Source organism: Kogia breviceps, chromosome X (assembly GCF_026419965.1).
Source record: "Kogia breviceps isolate mKogBre1 chromosome X, mKogBre1 haplotype 1, whole genome shotgun sequence".
In the NCBI taxonomy this organism is placed as follows: Eukaryota; Metazoa; Chordata; class Mammalia; order Artiodactyla; family Physeteridae; genus Kogia; species Kogia breviceps.
Window position 1 is genome coordinate 65,319,508 of NC_081330.1, and position 21,658 is coordinate 65,341,165.

The 21,658-nt window shown below is 38.4% G+C and overlaps 1 protein-coding gene across 1 annotated transcript; it reads right to left on the minus strand.

Moving 5' to 3' along the window:
* Positions 1-10,760: 10,760 nt before the first annotated feature.
* Positions 10,761-18,754, minus strand: TBX22 (T-box transcription factor 22). Its single transcript, XM_059050749.1, has 8 exons — positions 18,577-18,754; positions 17,778-17,961; positions 16,830-16,931; positions 15,298-15,472; positions 14,244-14,408; positions 13,799-13,863; positions 13,326-13,411; positions 10,761-11,374 (listed from the first exon to the last, which is right to left on the minus strand). Exons 1-8 carry the CDS (start codon positions 18,752-18,754, stop codon positions 10,761-10,763), a joined length of 1,569 nt encoding a protein of 522 aa, XP_058906732.1.
* Positions 18,755-21,658: the final 2,904 nt, after the last annotated feature.

Below are 21,658 nucleotides of genomic sequence, written 5' to 3' on the forward strand. Positions count from 1 at the left end.
AAAAAAAGAACTCTCCAGAAATTGGGCATAGAGGGATCCTACCTCAACATAATATAGGCCATATATGACAAACCCACAGCAAACATCATTCTCAATGGTGAAAAAATGAAAGCATTTCCTGTAAGATGAGGAACAAGAGAAGGATGTCCATTCTTGTCACTATTATTCCACAGAGTTTTGGAAGTCCTAGGTATGGCAATCAGAGAAGAAAAAGAAATGGAAGGAATCCAAATTGGAAAATAAGTAAAACTGTCACTGTTTGCAAATTACATTATACTATACATAGAAAATCCTAAATATGCCTCCAGAAAACTACTGTAGCTCATCAATAAATTTTGTAAATTGTAGGATAAACAATAAATACACAGAAATCTCTTGCATCCCTATACACTAACAATGAAAGATCAGAAAGATAAATTAAGAAAACACTCCCATTTCCCATTGCAACAAAAAGAATAAAATACCTAGGAATAAACCTACCTAAGGAGTCAAAAGACCTGTATGCAGAAAACTATAGGACACTGATTAATAAAATCAAAGAGGACACAAACTGATAGAGAGATATACTATGTTCTTGGATTGGAAGAATCGACATTGTGAAAATGACTATACTACCCAAAGCAATCTACAGATTCAAGGCAATCCATATCAAACTGCCAATGGCATTTTTCACAGAACTAGAACAAAAAAATTCACAATTTGTATGGAAACACAAAGACCGCAAATAGCCAAAGCAATCTGAAGAAAGAAAAATGGAGCTGAAGTCAGGCTCCCTGACTTCAGACTATACTGCAAAGCCACAGTAATTCAAGACAGTATGGTCCTGGTACAAAAACAGAAATATAGATCAATGGAACAGGATAGAAAGTCCAGAGATAAACCCACAGACCTATGGTCACCTAATCTATGACAAACGAGGCAAGACTATACAATGGAGAAAAGACAGTCTCTTCAATAAATGGTGCTGGGAAAACTGGAGAGATACATGTAAAAAAATGAAATTAGAACACTCTCTAACACCGTATACATAAATGAACCCACATTTGATTAAGGACCTAAATGTAAGGCCATATACTATAAAACTCTTAGAGGAAAACATAGGCAGAACATTCTTTGACATAAATTGCAACAAGATATTTCTTGATTCACCTCCTACAGTAATGAAAATAAAAACAAAAATAAATAAATGAAACCAAATTAAACTTAATAGCTTTTGCACAGCAAAGGAAACCATAAACAAAACAAAAATACAATCCTCAGAACTGAAGGAAATATTTGCAAGCAAAACAACCAACAAGGAATTAATCTCCAAAATATACAAACAACTCATGCAGCTCAATACCAAAGAAGCAAACCACCCAATCAATGAATGGGTGGTAGATCTAAATAGACATTTCTCCAAAGAAGACAGACAGATGGCTAAAAAGCACATGAAAAAATGCTCAAAATCACTAATTATTAGAAAAATCCAAATGAAATCTACAATGAGGGATAACCTGACACCACTCAGAATGGCCATCATGAAAAAGTCTACAAACAATAAATGCTGCAGAGGGTGTGGAAAAAAGGGAACTCTCCTACACTGTTGGGAATGTAAACTATGGAGAATGTATGGAGGTTCCTTAAGAAACTAAAAATGGAGGTACCATATGATCCAGTAATCCCACTCCTGGGCATATATCCAGATAAAGCATAATTCAAAAACATATATGACCGCAATGTTCATTACAGCATTATTTACAATAGCCAGGACATGGAATCAACCTAGATATCCATCAACAGAGGAATGAATAAAGAAGACGTTGTATCTATGTACAATGGAATATTACTCAGCCAAAAAAAGAATGAAATAATGTCATTTGCAGCAACATTAATGGACCTAGAGAATGCCATAGTGAAGTAAGTCAGAGAAAGACAAATATCATATGATATTGCTTACATTTAGAATTTTAAAAACAGGGTACAAATGAACTTATCTACAGAACAGAAATAGAATTACAGATGTAGGAAACAAACTTATGGCTACCAGGGTGTAATGGGGGGGTAAAATGGGAGATTGGGATTGACATATACACTCTACTATATATAAAATAGATAACTAATAAGGACTACTGTATAGCACAGAGAACTCTATTTAATACTCTGTAATGGCCTATATAGGAAAATAATCTAAAAGGAGTGAATATATGTTTACATATAACTGATTCTCTTTGCTGTACACCTGAAACTAACATAAAACTGTAAATCAACTATACTCCAATATAAATTTTTTAAAAACTCAAAATGGGTTAAAGACATAAAAGTTAAGACCAGATACTATAAAACTCTTTTTTTTAACATCTTTATTGGAGTATAATTGCTTCACAATGGTGTTTTAGTTTCTGCTTTATAACAAAGTGAATCAGTTATACATACACACATGTTCCCATATCTCTTCCCTCCTGCTTCTCCCTCCCTCCAATCCTCCCTATCCCACCCCTCTAGGTGGTCACAAAGCACCAAGCTGATCTCCCTGTGCTATGTGGCTGCTTCCCACTAGCTATCTATTTTATGTTTGGTAGTGTATATATGTCCATGCCACTCTTTCACTTTGTCACAGCTTACCCTTCCCCCTCCCCATATCCTCAAGTCCATTCTCTAGTAGGTCTATGTCTTTATTCCCATCTTGCCCCTGGGTTCTTCATGACCATTTTTTTCCCCTTAGATTCCATATATATGTGTTAGCATATGGTATTTGTTTTTCTTTTTCTGACTTACTTCAATCTGTATGACAGACTCTAGGTCCACCCACCTCAGTACAAATAACTCAATTTTGTAGAGAATCCTAAAGATGCTACCAGAAAACTACGAGAGCTAATCAATGAATTTGGTAAAGTAGCAGGATACAAAATTAATGCACAGAAATCTCTGGCATTCCTATACACTCATGATGAAAAATCTGAAAGTGAAATTAAGAAAACACTCCCATCTATAATTGCAAAAAAAAGAATAAAATATCTAGGAATAAACCTACCTAAGGAGACAAAAGACCTGTATGCAGAAAATTATAAGACACTGATGAAAGAAATTAAAGATGATACAAATAGATGGAGAGATATACCATGTTTTTGGATTGGAAGAATCAACATTGTGAAAATGACTCTACTACCCAAAGCAATCTACAGATTTAATGCAATCCCTGTCAAACTACCACTGGCATTTTTCACAGAACTAGAACAAAAAATTTCACAATTTGTATGGAAATACAAAAGACCCCGAATAGCCAAAGCAATCTTGAGAATGAAAAATGGAGCTGGAGGAATCAGGCTCCTTGACTTCAGACTATACTACAAAGCTACAGTAATCAACACAGTATGGTACTGGCACAAAAACAGAAATATAAATCAATGGAACTGGATAGAAAGCCCAGAGATAAACCCACGCACATATGGTCACCTTATCTTTGATAAACGAAGCAAGAATATACAGTGGAGAAAAGACAGCCTCTTCAATAAGTAGTGCTGGGAAAACTGGACAGCTACATGTAAAAGTATGAAATTAGAACACTCCCTACACCATACACAAAAATAAACTCAAAGTGGATTAAAGACCTCAATGTAACACCAGACATTATAAAACTCTTAGAGGTAAACATAGAACAGTTTTTGACAGAAATTGCAGCAATATCTTTTTCAATCTGTCTCCTAGAGTAATGGGAATAAAAACAAAAATAAACAAATGGGACCTAATTAAACTCAAAAGCTTTTGAACAGCAAAGGAAATCATAAACAAAACTAAAAGACAACCCACAGAATGGGAGAATATATTTGTGAATGATGCAACCGACAATGGATTAATGTCCACAATTTACAAACAGCTCATGTGGCTCAGTATCAAAAAAACAAACAACCGAATCAAAAAATGGGCAGAAGACCTAAATAGACATTTCTTCAAAGTAGATATACAGATGGCTAAGAGGCAGGTGAAAAGATTCTCACCATTGCTAATTATTAGAGAAATTCATAATAGCTTTATTTTTAATAGCCAAAAAATGGATACTACTCATACTACTCATACTACTCCACAAGTCAATAGTTAAAAGAACTGTGGTACATCCACACCATGGAATACAATTTAATGGAAACATACCCTCCCACTAATATTTTATTGATAGTCATGTAGATCTGATAATGACTTACCTTAGAAACATTATGCTATTGCAATACTTTATTATACTATGTCTCATTTTTAATTTAGCATTAAGAAAATCCAGTATTTTTATTGTAACACCCCCTACATCTTTATCCAGAGGCCTGTTGCCGATTTTGTCTTTAAATAAAAATTGCTTGGTCCTGTGAAATGCAGGATTACTTTTCTATCTAGTTAATTTGGGTTAGTATATTCTTGGTCATCAAAATACTCATGGCTTTGGGAACTTGATTTGGTAAATATTCATGGTGTATGAAGAAGCATTATTGATACTCTATGACCTCAACTGCATTTTAAAAATGTATGCTCAGTTGTGTGTAGACATACACAATGACTAGAACTCAAACCATAGAGTGCTTGTGATTATGAATATTTTTGCATTGTCTCTTGCGTTTTTTAATTTGCAATAATATACATATAAACTTTTAAAGTTGGAAAATAAATAAATGTTATTTAAAAAGTGCCATTCCTCTCCCTCCACAGTCAAGTAGGAGAAACATGCATATGAACAACTAAACTAAAATATAGTATAATATGTGTGTGTGAAGCTTCATGTCTTTGTTAGTATCAGCTAGAGCCCTCACACACTGAACAGCTCTGAATCTTAACTAGAGGGCTCAGGGCAATTTCCCTAATTCAGCACACCCAAGGTACTGCTGAATGTGGCTATGACAACTGAGTGTAAACATTGGATCAGTTTATCCTAATCCCCTATGTGTGGTGCTAGAGCCTACAGCGCCTTTTTGAAATGTGACACCCCATCCCTGATCCAGCATCAAGAATGTTACAACTACAGGAAAGAATCATGGTGACAGTTTACAAAGTGATGGTATATTTGCCAAATAGTTCTTTCTTCTGCTTGGCATCACAGTTTGAAGAAGATCCAACGTGAGTTTTGAAAACATAGTTATTAATGTAGCATTTAAATACTAAGTATTTGGCCTGTGAATGAATTCCTGTAAAGAAATCCAGATAAATATCTGTGTAAATGAAGTAGTGGGTAACTTTGCTACTTCAACTTAAGTCTTACTAGGTACACTTCTTTCAAGTGGTAATTATATGTTGGTGTTTCTATGAAACAGTTTTTCCTAAAATTTACAAAATTCAATAAAGCAAAAATCCAGTATGATTAGACATTAGAATAATTGGTAAGAGGTCACAAAATCTTCATGTCACAAAAGAAGTATGAAAGTTCAATTTTAGGCAAAATTTAAATAAAGGCAAAATACTAAATCAACACTTTCCAGAAACTAACATAAAAATGGGAGACTGAATTATGCATTTAATCAAAACATGTTCAATTTAAAGACATTAATTTTGGGACTTCCCTGGTGGCACAGTGGTTAAGAATCCACCTACCAATGCAAACAACATGGGTTCGAGCCCTGCTCTAGGAAGATCCCACAAGCCGCAGAGCAACTAAGGTCGTGTGCCACAGCTACTGAGCGTGTGCTCTAGAGCCCACAAGCCACTACTACTGAGCCCATGCACCATAACTACTAAAGCCCGTATGCCTAGAGCCTGTGCTCCACAAAAAGAGAAGCCACCACAATGAGAAGCCCACACACCACAACAGAGTAGCCCCCACCCGCCACAACTAGAGAAAGCCTGCACGCAGCAACAAAGACCCAACACAGCCAAAAATAAATAAATAAATAAATTATTTATTTATTTTTAAAAAGACGTTAATTTTATCCAATAGAAAATTGGATAGTAAAATTCTGAATTATTTAAACAATTTCCTACATCTAAAATATTACATTATATTTTGTCACATGCATAAGTATGTGATCTTAAATCCAAAATAAAATTCTGTCATCTTTAACAATAACAGATATATGATAATTTGATAAAAAAGTTCAATGATACAACTTGTACTATAATTTCAAGGTTTTCTATTATATTTAATTTCAAATTTTGCAACTCTTTTAGGTACTTTGAAAAATAAATCCAGTTTACATGTGCACATTTCAACTAAGTAGAAATATCCTATCACTATTCTCTGAATACCTGCTCACTGTAATTCATGTTTACATATTAATGTGCAATACAAATTTGTAAACATGAACATATGAAACTTTGAAAGGAAATAATACTAGTCTTTTTCCTCTCAATATTTTATTGAAACTCCATGTTAAAAGTTGGCCAGCACGACATGTGTAAATAGTTTTAATACTGGATGTGTTTAAAACGTTCTGTATATTTATTTGTTCTATGTTGACATCTAAACCATGTTTACTTGCACAGTTTTAATACAAATTATCATTTAATTGCAGGCCAAACCTAAGAAGATTAAATGTATATGAAGGCACCTATATCAAAGCAACAGCCACCAATGCCTAAGCTATGCATTTGGTAGTTTTAAACTGCTCTAATAAACATGTTAAATTCCAGTAAAATTAACTGGTAAACTGTTGCTGTATGCCAGGATATTATTGTTATTTTGGCTAAATAAAGATTTTTCTGCACAAAAGCAACATATCCCTAAATTGGAGTATAAACATTGCACTTCCACCCTGTCAATTCAATTCACAAAATACAGTACATGCAATTAGACATTTCTAAGTATATTTAAATCTGCCTTTCCACACAAGTATATGTAATTAATAGTATAAGTATGCAATGATTAGATGTTCTTCATAGCATCCTTATTTTTGAGAAGAGGAGGGAGAAAAAGCAACATAGTATAAATTATTTTAAAACAAAACTAAACTAAAACCCCACTGGTTATATAAATTATAGTGTGACATCTGGAATTTATCAAGCTGCATATTCAAATAAGGAAATTATTTGTTATTGAGGTTTAATAAAGGGATAACAATTGTGTATTACCTTACTATATACATGGAAATATAGCCCTATTTTCTCAAAGCATCTAGATTTGTCATTAGAATATTTGTATATTTTTGTAAAATATATTTTACATATTTGTACAAAACTTTTATTTCAATTATGCTTTGGCTTAGCATTCATCAGTAACTGTTAAAAGATACATGTTACTAGCTTTATGTGCACTGTGATTTTCCCCAATGTGCATACTATAAGTGATTAGGATAATGAAAGGGAAATCTTCCATAATGTCCAATAAAGATGCTTGTCTTTATTCATTGTTGACACTTTTTCAAGTTGTCATCACATAGAACTCTGATCATTCAAAGACTGATTCACTGATTCATCCCTTGCTGATTCTAATTGTTCATTTCTTTTTGTGCCATAGACATACTTAAACCTCACAAAAGAAGAATGAAGTCATGCTACTCCTAGACTGTATGTATAACCCATGCCTAATAGCAGTGAAATATCATGAATATCTACCTTCATAACTTGAAGAAAATATAACTATTTTTGTAATACAGCGAATAGGAGCAATGATATTAATGTTTGAAGACTCTAATATTATGTAATCTAGAATTATGTATAAGAATTTGAAATGTAATGTCCAGAGGGCATAACCCCTCTGTTTTTGTTGTTGTTGTTGTTTGCGGTAAGCAGGCCTGTCACTGTTGTGGCCTCTCCTGTTGCGGAGCACAGGATCCGGACGCTCAGGCTCAGCGGCCATGGCTCACGGGCCTAGCTGCTCCACTGCATGTGGGATCTTCTCGGACCGGGGCACGAACCCGTGTCCCCTGCATTGGCAGGCGGACACTCAACCACTGCACCACCAGGGAAGCCCAACCCCTCTGTTTAATGAAACAAATAACAGTTTTGATGTTCTAACTTTGTTACCTAAAGTTATATTTTTGTGAGTAAAATGTAATGAATAGAGGATTTATCCACTTAGACATATGTTCTGCAAACAGGCTCAAACTTGAATTCAAGCCCTTGATTTCATCTTGACTGTTCCACAAAGTAGAACATTTCTGACATGGGACTTTGACTATAGGTCTCAGCTTGACTGGAGGTTGTGCAAAGATAAGGCAACATTCATTTATTTCCTGACTCAATATACACATTTTACAGAGTTGATGAAAAGTTTATTTTCTCTAGATTTATTTGGGGTAAGTCATATAACTAGCTCAGGTTAAGAATCAGATTTTATAAATATAGATAACTGAATTAAAATGATTTCTTTTGAATAGGATGAAAGGGTGGATGTATATATATGGTCAAGCCAAATGGAAATACCAGTTTTAATTATTAGACTTGGGAGTCTACTAAGTATCATTTGGCCACTTTCATTTGCTAACTATTTCATTCCTTATCTAACTAGAGTGCCTTTAGATTTTTGTAGGTTTTTAAAGCAAACCTAATATTTAGTTGACACAGTTGAAATTAATATAATTACATAGCATTTTGGTTTTTATTGCATAATCATAGCCTCAATTTACCAAGTTACTCAAGTTTTGCACCATCCTATTGGGTAGTAATAATTTATGTAATATAAAATAGTAAGGGCACTAAATACAAATTGTGTATGAATTAGAGCTGTTAGCAATTTACTCATCTGTTTCCTGCAGATGAGTAACTTCCTCAGAAAATAGGGGACTGCTTACTGAACTTCTTAAGGTCTCTTCCAAGTCTAATTTTCTATAAAGATTTTCCCTTGGTTACTTCTTGTTTTTCAATTAAAAGTATGAAATGACAATTTATGAACATCATTTAAAAACAGCTTAAAATAGATGTCTAGATTCTAGCCTTTAAAGTTTTGCCCATTATTATAAATCGCCTTTACACGTATAGTTCTGTATTATCAATTTTATGTGGGTTACATATAGAAAAATTATCTGAAATATAAAGTATGGGGTATATGTACTTGAGCAGCTACAAAATTTATGCCGTCTCTTAAATAATCATTAAAAAGTAACCCAGGGCTTCCCTGGTGGCGCAGTGGTTGAGAATCCGCCTACCGATGCAGGGGACGCGGGTTCGTGCCCCAGTCCGGGAAGATCCCACATGCCGCAGAGCGGCTGGGCCCGTGAGCCATGGCCGCTGAGCCTACGCATCCGGAGCCTGTGCTCCGCAACGGGAGAGGCCACAACAGTGAGAGGCCCGTGTACCACAAAAAAAAAAAAAAAAGTAACCCAGAGATTTTCTGGATTTTGCAATCAAATACTTTGTTGTTAGTTGCTAAGTATCTGCCATCAGAGTAAGTTTCACTATAATCTGATGTGGGAGTTTCTGCTTTAAAAAATCATGATTTATTTTAGTGGTAAAAGTTAGTCTACAGCTTTCCTGTTTTGGAGTAGACAGAAATAAGGTGTACTTTCTACTTTAATCCTTGATTTGATAAACTTGGGTAGTACAGGTTTTCTGCCTCAAGGATTTTTATAGTAAGTACCTAATTAGTCTGGGCCATAAATAATATTTCATCTTGACTAGAATACTCAGTTTGAATGTAATTATGTGCTGTTCTATCCCTAAGCCCAGAAGTGAAGGGGCATATCATTTTAATACATATATAAGAAGGTATATTGATAAGGTACATTTGAGAGGAAAAAACATTTTGAGCAAAATAACTAATAATGACATGCTCTCCCTAATATGTGTTGGAAAACTTTTAAAAAGCAGTTTATCAGTGTGTTTAGTTTGTTACATCATACTGTTTTGATATGAAGGGCCCTGGCTTAATAAATTGTAGAGCTAGTAGCATGAAAAATTAAAATTCAATTCATCTTAATGATATAGAGGTTATATATAGGTTATATTTAACAAGTCTTTTCAGAAAATTTAGGACCAGGTGAAAGGAAACTTTTCAACTTCATAGCCTAAAAGTCTCATTTATGTTACGCTACTTTTGTCCAATTTACCATGATTGACACAGAGGACTGAAATTAAATTGTACCATTGTAATGATGTTTTCATATTTATGGATTCAAATATATTCTCTCCCTTTAAATCATAACTTCTCAGTCTTTTTGGAGAGCTACAACAATTTGTTTTTGTAAACTGTGTATATAAAATACCGGGTTTGTTAAGGACTAAGTAAACAAGCATCACCTGAGAATTACCCCAAAAATAAAAGAGAATAAAAGATCAAATTTATTTAGAATATTTTGCTTTTCATTTAATCTTTGTGTTCCTTCAGGATTAAATGGTCCTTAGGCTGCAAATATTAATATTAGAATGTTTATGTCTTTATTTGTACCTTAAAATTAAGATTAGTAGTTCCTTCAACAGCAGAGTATAAAAGTATAAAGCAAATGAACAATGAAATTTTTTCTACAGTTACTAGATAGATAATTACAATGAAGCCAATATTCATAGATAAAAACTGTAATTGTTTCACTACCTTCACAGGAATTAAATCCACCTTCATTTGGTCATTGTCAATATGCAAGAGGCAGTTGATGTGGTAAACAGGCTTCACTATAATTAGAGATTTTATCAGCTGAAGTCACTTTTCACTGGTAGTCTGCCTCATCAAACAATATTTACTGAGTATCTTATTTTGAGGCCTAAGGCTACTGTAATCAGCCTTCTTAGGAACATATCATAAGGCACTTTAAATGCAGAACAGAGGAATACCCTCTGATAATGAAGCTTTTTAAGCCCATTAGCTCTTGACCATTTTTGGCTACAAATAAAGAAAATATATGTTTACATGTAATTGTTTTAGGAACTTGACTACTCCATTAAAGGCAATGGTTAATTTTTGGATACCAATGAGCATGATTGCATTTGCCTCCTATTAAAGAAACTTGACTGTTGTCATTCACTTTGAGATGGTTGGTAGCATTTACCAGTCTAGATGGCATGGAGAAGTTGTACCTATAAAAGCCATAGGAATGATGGAAAGAGCAACCAATTTCTTCCCGGGCAATGGGGTTGGGTGATAAAATATTTCCAGGTGCCTGTAATCCATATAACATTTGATTGGAAGAATTAGATGCTTGTTGACACTGTCCATTGAAGTCTTCAGATGAACCATATTTTGAATTGGTGGCCCCCAAGGAAGATAAAATGGGAACTTCCATCATGAGTGGGGCTAAAGACTGAGAACTGCTGCTGCTTGCTAGCCTTTCAGGAGCAGGCAAGACAAGAGGCTGCTGTCGCCAAAAATTAGTTGGGCAAATCTTGTAGCAAATGGGCAGGTTGATATTGTGTAGGTACACCTCTGGACAGGGCATTCCAAGGGAGCTTGTAGGAATGTGATATGCTGGAGGGGAGCAAGGTGGAGAAAGCAAAGAGTTCAAAGGAGAGGGAGCCCCTCCACTAGAGGTCGCTGGAGATGAGACATTGCTTCCACCTGTGAATGACAATTCAGTCAATGAACAATGAACTAAATGTTCCTACTGAATCAGTAATCATGTCCATAACTATCCCTGCTTCATTCTTAGATTAGCTTTCCTTGCAAGTTCACAGTTATTTTAAGTCCTTTGGAAAAGAACATTCCTCTGACCAAAGTTGAATATGGTATCTCTACTACTACCACTATTACTTTTGGCATTATTATTATGTATCATGCATTGAGCATTCACTATGCTTTAGAACTATACTAGGCACTTGAACAACATTTATTCAGTGAATTACAAAAGAAGACCAATTAAATATGATCCAGAGCCAATTATATCTTACAAGTAAAAGCTGTTTTTTAACCATAAAAAATTACTAAAATAAGCACTTGATTAAATTGAACAAATTGTTTTTTTGAGATTTTATAGAAAGCTTCAGTCTGATTAAAAAATCAGTGCATATGAAAGTAATCTTTATAAATTAAAATAATATTTAAATATATTAGTTTTTTTCTTATATGAAAATCATAGGTGGGGAAAGTTCCATAGTGTACTATATCAAGAGTAAAAGACAGTTTTGCAGTTTAAAAATACCAAGATGAAAATGAAAGTGTTCATATCAATGTTGCCAGGTGATCTTTTATGGTTGCCTAGCATCTACTAAAATTAGGGATAGATATAAGGTCCAGGAAAATCTAGACTTTACACCTTATATTTGTAAGTATTTAATTTTTTTAAAAAAATGGTTATTGACTGAACTTGATCAAACTTTGTGGATTTGTTTTTAGGTGCTACTGTTTTTCTTAATTATTTTTATATACAGACATAGGCTAATCCTTTATCAACAGCGTGGCAAATATATTCTATAATTAAACATCCAAAAGTTATTTAAAAAAACTGGCGCCCCTTTTCTTTGCAATTTGAGAGCATTCTGGACATTTTAAATAATTAAGAAAACTGTGTATTTTAAATTATCAATTAATGATCATGGTTAGCATTATTTTTAAATTAGTGCACCATGTGTTGACTCGGATATTTTAAAAGCATGCTGCCTAGATTCTATTAAAGTGATACTATCAAATAAGTGTTCATATTTTTTCTATGCAACTCTCTAAACCAAATTAATACAGTCAATTGAGTGAAATATTTCACTAAATGATTAGACTTGATCTCTTCACATTTCAATTAGTTGTTATGGTATCATGTAAAATTCAAGCTAACTATAATGTGATGGTAACCTTCAATTAATGTTTAAAGACAAACAACTTTAATGGAGTAAAGACAAAAGGGTAAAATGATTCCATATTGCTCACGAATAAAGATCTTCTATTTATCCTTAAATATCAGAGTAAATGAAGGCATGCATTCTTCCACCAGAAAGCCTGCATTGTCAGATTATTATTTAGTCATGTAATGTACTACCTGAGAACAAATACCCTGCAAATATTTTAAATGTTTATGGCAATTAAACTAATTGCCATGGCTTAGTATTGTTTTCAACATTTATTTCCCTAGTCCCAACAAAAGGAAAATTAGAGTCAAGTGATGATGAAATTTAATGGGAGTCATTTTTATCATGTGCCGAAAGTTTCTCATAAAATATTTATTTCAATAACTAACATGTTTGCAAATAAGACCACTAGTGTACCACAGGCAGATCCTAAAGAATATGAGATAGTGAGATGCTGAAGAATCCAAGTGATTTCTATAGCTCTCAGGATGTATGATAACCCAAGAAGACACAAGTCAGTAAATCCACCATTATCATGTTTATGCTCTTTTCCTTCTTGCAAGTTACCCTCCCTTTTTGCTTCTTACTTCATCAGGATAAATATACACCCACTTGATTTTAAACACACATTTTCTGGTGTGTACTTATCCACTTGTGTAGTATGTGTACAGAGGTTCTGGCTGTTGTTATTTCATTAACATTTAAAAATAAAAAATTAATAAAACTTTTCTTACTTTGTGTGTCTGCACCAAAAGTTTTAAAATCCAAAGTGAGAGAAGGCCTCCATGGGTAGGTCTCTAAAACCCCATCCAATACACCTCTGAAAAAGAGATTCACACTTTAGCAAGTCCAGAATGCAATTCCTGAAAATAATAATTTGTCTAAGCTTTTGAGTTATTTTGTTATAGTTTTTAGGGGTGAACATCTGAAATGTTTTTCTTTTATAGATAGACTTCTGAATAAAATTCCCAGTGATTATTCCCTGAATAAAAACCTAATAATCTAGAATAAGCAATATCTTAAAAGTGGGTTGGGGAGGGAGTGGGAAGAGGCAAGATTTTGAAGACAAAACATCCAGGTTTCTTTCTTACTACCTATTTATTAGTTACAAAATTTAGGGACTCAGTCTCTGAGCCACAGTTTCCTTAGCTGTTATACCTGTGAAAAGGGCTATATAAATATTAGATGTGACTGTTATATTGTTTACCTGTTTCTTCCAGGATCTCTAAATCCTTTAGCAAAAGGATTCCTGTCTATTTTCAGTTTGGTAATCTATGGATTCAAAAGAGAAAGAAAGATAAAGTCAGTGCCCTCAGTAAAAACACTGTCACTGTTGCTTTTAATGGTTACATCAACCACACAAGTTTTCAACATGTAATATGGCATGTTAAATAAACGTAAGCATATTGCTAAGTCAAATTTGGAATGTTTTATCTCCTTTCTCTCCTGACACTCTTTGTTCTACTCTCCTTTCTATCCTTTCTAATACAAGATCCACACAATTCATAATCAAACTTGCCTTGATGACAATGCAATAAAGCTATGAATTTCTTTTTAATTGTGGAAAATTCAATCCATATAGTACAGCTTCACTCTTTCCCTAAAGTTTCTCTGGAGCCATCCCTGCTTGCCTGGGACTTAGTTGGCTTTACCTGCTGGTTTTGGTAAGCTGTCACCGTGGTGAACTCAGTTTCTTTAAAGGAGAATGTTTTAACCCCTTCAGCAGGCAGGGACTGAATCTGGGACATGTCGACCCTGCTGTCCTGCTTCATCACGTGCACACGAGGCTTGTACTTGTGCATGGACTGCAGAATGATCTGGAGGAGAAATCAATGGTCAAATGCTGCCTAGTAATCCCCTCCCCCACACTGTCCCCCTCTCATCAGCACCCCCAACCTTCCCACACAAAAGTGAAGCTAAACCAGAAAGCCTAGGCTAGCCACACACAAGGACTTTTCTTTGCCATTTGGCCCTGGACAGAGGCCTTCAGGCATAAGGGGTTTCAGGAACAAGGCACCACAGCACACCAGGAAGCAGTGATTCCATTTCCAGTTGGGGTCCTTTCCTGCTTCCAAATGTGAGTGACCATGTGATGTTCCCAAGTGCTATTGGGATCTAACTGCCTGCCATAAGTTCCTTGGGCTTAGGTAACTGATGGGAAATCATTTGACATCTCCCACCTCCTAAGCCCAGGAGCATCCTTCTTCCTTTTGTGGCTGGCACAGGGCCAGGCCAGGCAGGGAAGAGGCGAGGTGCACCTGGGAAGAAGGTTCAAGATCTAGGTGACTTGAAAAGGCCTTCCATCGGGGCGGGTTGTGGAGAAGATTTCCACCATTACCATGTCACACAGAAGATGTCCATCAGGGGAAGGCAATCAGAGCCCACAGTGATTGCCAGGGAGGCTGAAGTGCCAGAGAGTTCAGGGAAGCATTCCCTTTCACTGTCCCAGACTAGGCATCCTGCCTTAAACAAGTCTCCTTTGGTCCTCAAACTTCTTTCACTCACCATCCCAAACCCCCGGCACTCTCAGATGCCAAATAAAAGTCACAAGAGCTACTTTGGCCACAGGCCTAGAACTTGGACAGTTCCTAAAGACGACAACTAGCACATCTGGGAGACACCTCCTTGGCTTCTCCAGGGTGACCCTCCGGATGACACCTTGGCATCCCCCTCCTCTCTTCGGGACAAAGGATTGCACACACTTACATGGCCTTTGTCGTCCATCTCGTTGTTGGTGAGTTTCACGCGATCGAAGCTGATGATCTGACGCATCCATGTCTCTCCCGAACAAGGCGAGTCTGGGTGAACATAGAACCTGGGAGTGATGCATGAGTGGTCTGTATTCCCAGCTACCATCCACTGCGAGCTGTGATACACGTACCTGAAAATGCAGGGAGTGTGGCTTTAGGCACAGCGGGCCAAAGCCAGGAGCAGGGGCTACCGCGATCCGGTCCTAAAGGCCTTGGCCAAGGTTTGCCTGCTAATCTCAAAGGCAACTAGTAAAAGATACAACTTCATTTCCAAAGAGCGTCCAGGGATAGAAAGCAAACTGTAAATAAGCATACATCATTAAAATGTAGTGAAGTGCCAGGGCAAGTATAATGCCATGGGATTTCAGAGTCTGGTTTGTATTTCCTCACAGAAACCACAACAAAAATTAATCTAACCCGTTTTACCGAGCAGAGGCACCAGAAAAATCCTCCTGTCCTACAAGCTTCAGGGAAGAAGAAGAAGGGTGAGGGAAAGTGTCTGTGCAGCCCACCGCCACCAGACCAGTAGTCTTGGAAGCCCCTTTGTCCACAATGCTTTACATCAGAATACCCTCAAGGAACTCTGCCCCCTGCGGCCTCGGGCTGATTTTCGCATTGTCTTCAATCTCAACCGCTAAATTATGCGCCGAATTCCCAAGCCAGCTCAAACGTGATAAGCAGCTTGTTCTGATATTTCTGGGCTACGGCCGGAGCAGGCTCTTGAGCCCAGCCTTCTTTTTGCCCCTCACTCCCAGCACTGAATGCGTTGCAGGCTGTTTCCTAGAAAGGCTAGACACCCACTTCAGTGGAACGCTCACAGGCCGAGTGCGGGCGGCTGCCGCCCAACCCCCATACCCCTGAGCTAAAGCGCTGGCCGACCTGAGCTTCTGGGCTGCCAGCAAAGAAGGGCCTCTTGGATTTAGATCAGTTCGGCCACTTTTAGCCTGCTTTAAGTAGAGAGCTTACATCAAGAGAAGGGTTACTTGTATTCTCCGGGATCTGGCCTCCGCTTCAGGGGAGAGGCTAAGGAAGGAAGAAAAATAGGCAAGATAACTGCTAGACTAGCTTTGGATGGCAAATCAGGGCATCGCTCAAGGACCCTGATGCTAAAGTAGCAGATCCCAGCCCCAGAAGCCCAGGCGTTTCTCCCCAAATTCCTTTAAACAGCTTCCCTCCCAGATGCCTGAGCCAAAACCCTCTGCAGTTTGCAGAGTCAAGGCTAGAGCAGTGGGTAGGCAAGAGGTTTGGGGTACACTGAAGCACCAGCTGGAACCTGTGATCCAGGAGTGAGAGGAAAGAAGAACAAGCCTGCTTTTCTCTCAGTCTGAACTCCCTGAACTCCAGTTTGAGGGAGAAAATTCAACTCTCAAAGCCCACAGGAGAGCAATTACCCCTACCATGGTAGAGTTTTCAAAGCAGCACTCTCAGTTTCCATACATATGAATTCCCCATTCCCAGCCTGTGGTACCCTCCTTTGGGCCTGGTTACCTATAGCGTTTGGAATCCACCGGCACCACATCGATGGCCACATAGTACTGTTTCCCTGGGTCCAGTCCTTTTATCTTGACCCGAACAGAGGGGAACATCCTCCTGTGGGATAGAAAATAGCGACTGACCTGGGCGCTATTAGAAACATTTGGAGCCAGGTGGAGTTGGGAACAAATGAAAAGTAAAGGAATAAACAATACTCTTCTTATTCTAGACAGGTTCAGTGAATGAGATTTGCTACATGAGGAAAGATTGTTGGTTACATGTTTGATTGAACAAACTCAGGATTTTTGAGTGGATCAGAATATCCTTACCACAAGGCTTTGTCCACCTCACTTCCTATCACCACCATAATAAAAAGCTATAGAAGAAAAAGTAGGAAAGAAACAGCTGTGTCCCTCCCCTGAGTTTTCAGCGGTACTTTCTGTGAGGCAGATTTGGGAAAGACTGAAATTAGGAAGATTCACACACACACAAATTACCCAGATGATATGAAGAAGCTGCCGCACAGGAAAAGGTGAAAGAAGGAAAGCCCCACCTCAAATTGACCTGGGCTCAGGACAGTGGGCTGAGAGCCTGCTAGATGGGATATTGTCCACTGATAACTGTGAGGCTTTAACAGAAAGGCCTGGCCATAGCTTAAGATGTGGGGGTGGCATCTGGCACCTGCCTTGGGAGGTCTAATTTTTTTCATATACTACACAGGCAGGAGCTGCAAGAATGAGTTCTTGGAATCAGGGTGTACAGGAAAGAAAGGTCGAGCCACTAACATGGGCCAGGCAAGGCCTAGTCTGGTTGATTGAGAGGCACTGGCTTCCAATACCTGTCTGGGGTGGGGATATGGGGAGAAGGGTACCAAAGCATAAAACTGGAGGCACCCATCTTATGAGAGCAGAACATTAAGTGCCTACTGCGTTCGGCCCTTGAACAGCTTGGGCAAAGCCGAACCTGCCCGCCTTGGTAATGATCATCTCAGTTCCAATGTCATGAAATCTCTTCCACAGCTCGGATCCTTGAAGCTCCACTTGGATAGCATCTTTTTCTTCCAGACTTCCGAAGCTGTTGCAGCCGCCGCTGCCGCCTCCACAGCCTGAGAAAGTAGTTGCTAAGGGCTCTGTCTTGGGTCGCTTTTCTGCTGGACACAGAGACGCTGAGAGTTTGAGAGAGCTTCGCAGTTCCCGCGCCCCCTTCTCGCTGACGCCTGTCTCAGAACAGACCGGCCTTGTCTCTTCCCTGGGAACCTTGGCGCCTGATCTCCAAATTCCCCACAACACCCACTCTGGCCCCGTGATGGAGAGAAAGGGTCCTAGATAGCGCCCTGTGAAATGCATGACCCTTCTTCAAATTTGCCCATCCTCGTCTCTCTCGGAGACTTTTGGTCCCTGATGCTGAATCCCCTCGGGATCTGGGTCCTTGCCCTGCTTCCTACCCCGAGAAAGAGCCACCGTCTGGCTCTCAGGGCTTCCGGGAGGTTGGAGAGTCTCGCTTCATAAATCTGTGGGGACCCTCCCCTTCACCGCAAATGAACCACAACACTATGGGCTGAATGTGGAGGCTCTGAAACTTCCCCCTACAGCCAGATGGCTGAGGTATCCCCGCCGCCCCGAACGCGGCCGTCGCTGGGCCAAGACATCCTTTGATAGGGCTAGCCGCCCTCCTGCAGGGACGCGGCGCCAGTCTGAGACCTTCCGATCCAGCAAGCCATGGTAGCCGGCGCTGGGGTTTGGGCTGCGGTAGGGGTACTCACCAGGCTGCTCGCTCTTCCTTCCTGCGGCGCTGCTCTGTCTCTCCTCCTCCGCCTCTCCACCCTCTTTCTCAAGCAGCTCAAGTTGCGCCTCCTCTCTTGTGTCTCGCAGTTTTCTTTTGCTGGGTCTCCCCACCAAGGCTTCCACGGAGAAGGCGTGCGCCCGAGAGCTCAGAGCCATCCCTGGAGAGGGTGAAGAGAACGTACTCTGCAAAGTTTCAACCTGAGCTGGGTTAGGGAGGGAGAGGGTGGGAGGGCGCAGAGGACAGGCAAAGGAGGGAAAGCGGGAAAATCAGAAAAAAACTGAAAACTCAGAAAACAATTTCTAAATCTATATTCCGGGGGATAAATGTGTGTGTGTGTATAATTTTTATATATACGTATAGATTTTCTTTGAATAGACAGAATGAAAGGAGATTAAACTGGAGCCAGAGTCCTCTGGAGTCTAGTCCCCTTTCGTTTTTCGCTCTTCTCCCTCCCAGTGGACATGTGCGGAACATCAGTCCTTATGTCCCAGATTCCCGGACCTGGCAGAGCTCAGAGACTGGCAAGCGCGGCCCTTTTAGGGAGAGGACCTGCCCCTAATGGCAGCGCAGGTCGCTCGGATTGGGAGATACTGTTGCTTCGGACTGAGTGAATACCCGGCTGGTCATAGCCTCCACTGTTTGTTTTGGAAACTGTTGGAAGCATAAAAAAGACCGTGACACTTCAGAGACTGACAGGGAGGGGGAGGTGGGAGTGGGAGGATAGAAAGGGGTTGGAGGTTGACTGGAAAGGGGCTCAGGATAGTCTAGTGGGGAGGAGGGATACACAAACTTACTGTTTTGCATTGAATTGTGAAACTAAAAGACATGCGAAGTGCACACGGTGGGGGGGGCACTTTTCCAACAAAAGTGAAAATATTATTTAACCAAATCCAGAGAGGTGTATAGGGGTCTTTTGCTCTTAAGTGAGTACACTGGGGAAACAAAGAACAGCACAAACTTTCTGGGCCTGTTTGTTCTACAGTCTGGGTCTCAGACTAAGTGGACCCTGTTCTACTCTGACCTCCCTATCCAGGTGGAGAAGTAAGAGCCAGTGCAGGCAGGACGCTCCCAGATAACCACTTTCAATGATCAAAAGCAAACCTGGATCTTCAATCCCTGCCTCTACTGGAGCCCAATATTCCCCCACACAGCCTCTTCTTACTCACATGACTTAATCAGCAAATACAGCCCAAGAACTCCAGGGCCACCAGCAGAGCACCAATCGGAATTGTGCTCCCAAGGATGTGACACCTCAAAATGTTGTGCTCAAATAATTGATTCCAGTGTATCCTGAAATATCTTCCTGGGCTAAGTTTTACTTTTCCTTAAAATGGATAAAGACACCTTCTTTGTGTCAAGAAGAGACTTGCCTACCACTTCCAAGGAGCATGTTTATGCATGCAGATGTGAGATGCCTGCCTGTGTGCTTAGGATTTGGTCATGCGCTTTTCATCAGCAATAAGAAATCAGGCACCCCTGGGCTCTCTTGCAAACTGCATCCGAATTATTGACATTTTCACCTTTTAAGAGAGCTCAGCTCTCTCATGTGTACTGAACTAATCTGTAGTTAATTCCTGTTAACTTTTATCTGAGAGTAAAGTTATTGCAAGCCTCAGAACCAGCTTTGTGATCTGTTCAGCTGCCAAAGCACTGGGCTGTCAGGTACTGGGGGCATGAGAGATGTACATTTATGATAGAAGTTCATTTTCCACAGCTGAAAGACTATTTTGAACATTCTCTTTATTTCAGCCAGAAACACCCATAAACCTTTATAAGAGATTCTTCAGCCCACATGGAACATGCAGAGAGAGAGGCTCTGGGATGCACAGATGCCCACATTAGAAAGAAAATAAAGCTTTTTTGGTTGACAATTGGAAAATCCTTACAGTAAAATGTTGATTTTGAATTACCAAAAAATGCTATAACTAGGAACATGAAGGGAATTTATCTCTTGAAAGAAAAATAAATTTGTGGTTAATACAAATTAAATATATTCAAAATCTATGGAGATACAGAGGATATAGATGTAACTTAAGGGATATATGGTTTATAAAAGCTCTTATTGAATATGAAATCTGAACGTGCTTTAAGGAGATAGAAAGCAATTTTTAATTCTCTAATAAAATTCTAATATTTTATTAACCACTATAAATAGGTATGTGAATTAACACATGCACAAAACAAGGTTGGCCCTGAAAATATTGCTTCTAATGAACTGTATGTGCAACAAAGTAGATGTTCAGATTTAAGCTAATGTATCTGAAAGCATTACATTTCTCAGATATTTATGGCAAGTCAAGGGCAAAGATTCATGGTCTCTCTAGTTTTCTATATAGGAAATATGGGTTACTTGAAGAAAAACTTATGTATAAAAGAAATTAAATCTGACTGGAGGAAAAAAAAATCCCCTGTGTTCTGCAGTACTTACTAATCAAAGGGATGATGTCAAACTTATATGAAGGGATTCCAACTCACTTTTAATTTACAAAAGAAGGAATGAAACACATTAAATGAAATATATAAATATTTCAAATATATACCTATATTAAGTATAAATAAAATAAAATAAAATGTTTTGAGACTGGTTGATACCTAGTGCCACACTTTGGCAAAAGTATAAGCAACTTCATGATAGAGATCATTTCCTTGAATTGTTATTCTTCCTACTCTCCCTTGATCCTCATTCCCCATGGTTAAGATATTTTGGCATACTTCCAAGCTTGTAGAATGTGAGTCTGAAATAATTTGCTTATCATTTTTGCCATTTCTTGGGAAAAAGCCTAACAACATCAAGAAATGCAGAGAGGCAGTTTCCTCACATCATTTGAGTACCCAAATTCCACTTTGCCTGAACTAGCTAAGTTGCTTACATAAATAAATCATCTTTGCTTAAATGAGTTTCAGCTGGGTTTTCATCACTTTCAAGCAAAAGAATCCTGACAAATACACTCATCTTGATAAAAATTTGGAAAATCAACATTTTTTTTTCTAGTTCTTCCTTCTTCCTCCTCCTTCTTCAATACTACTGGTTCTGTGAATTGGGAAATTGCATGCTACAC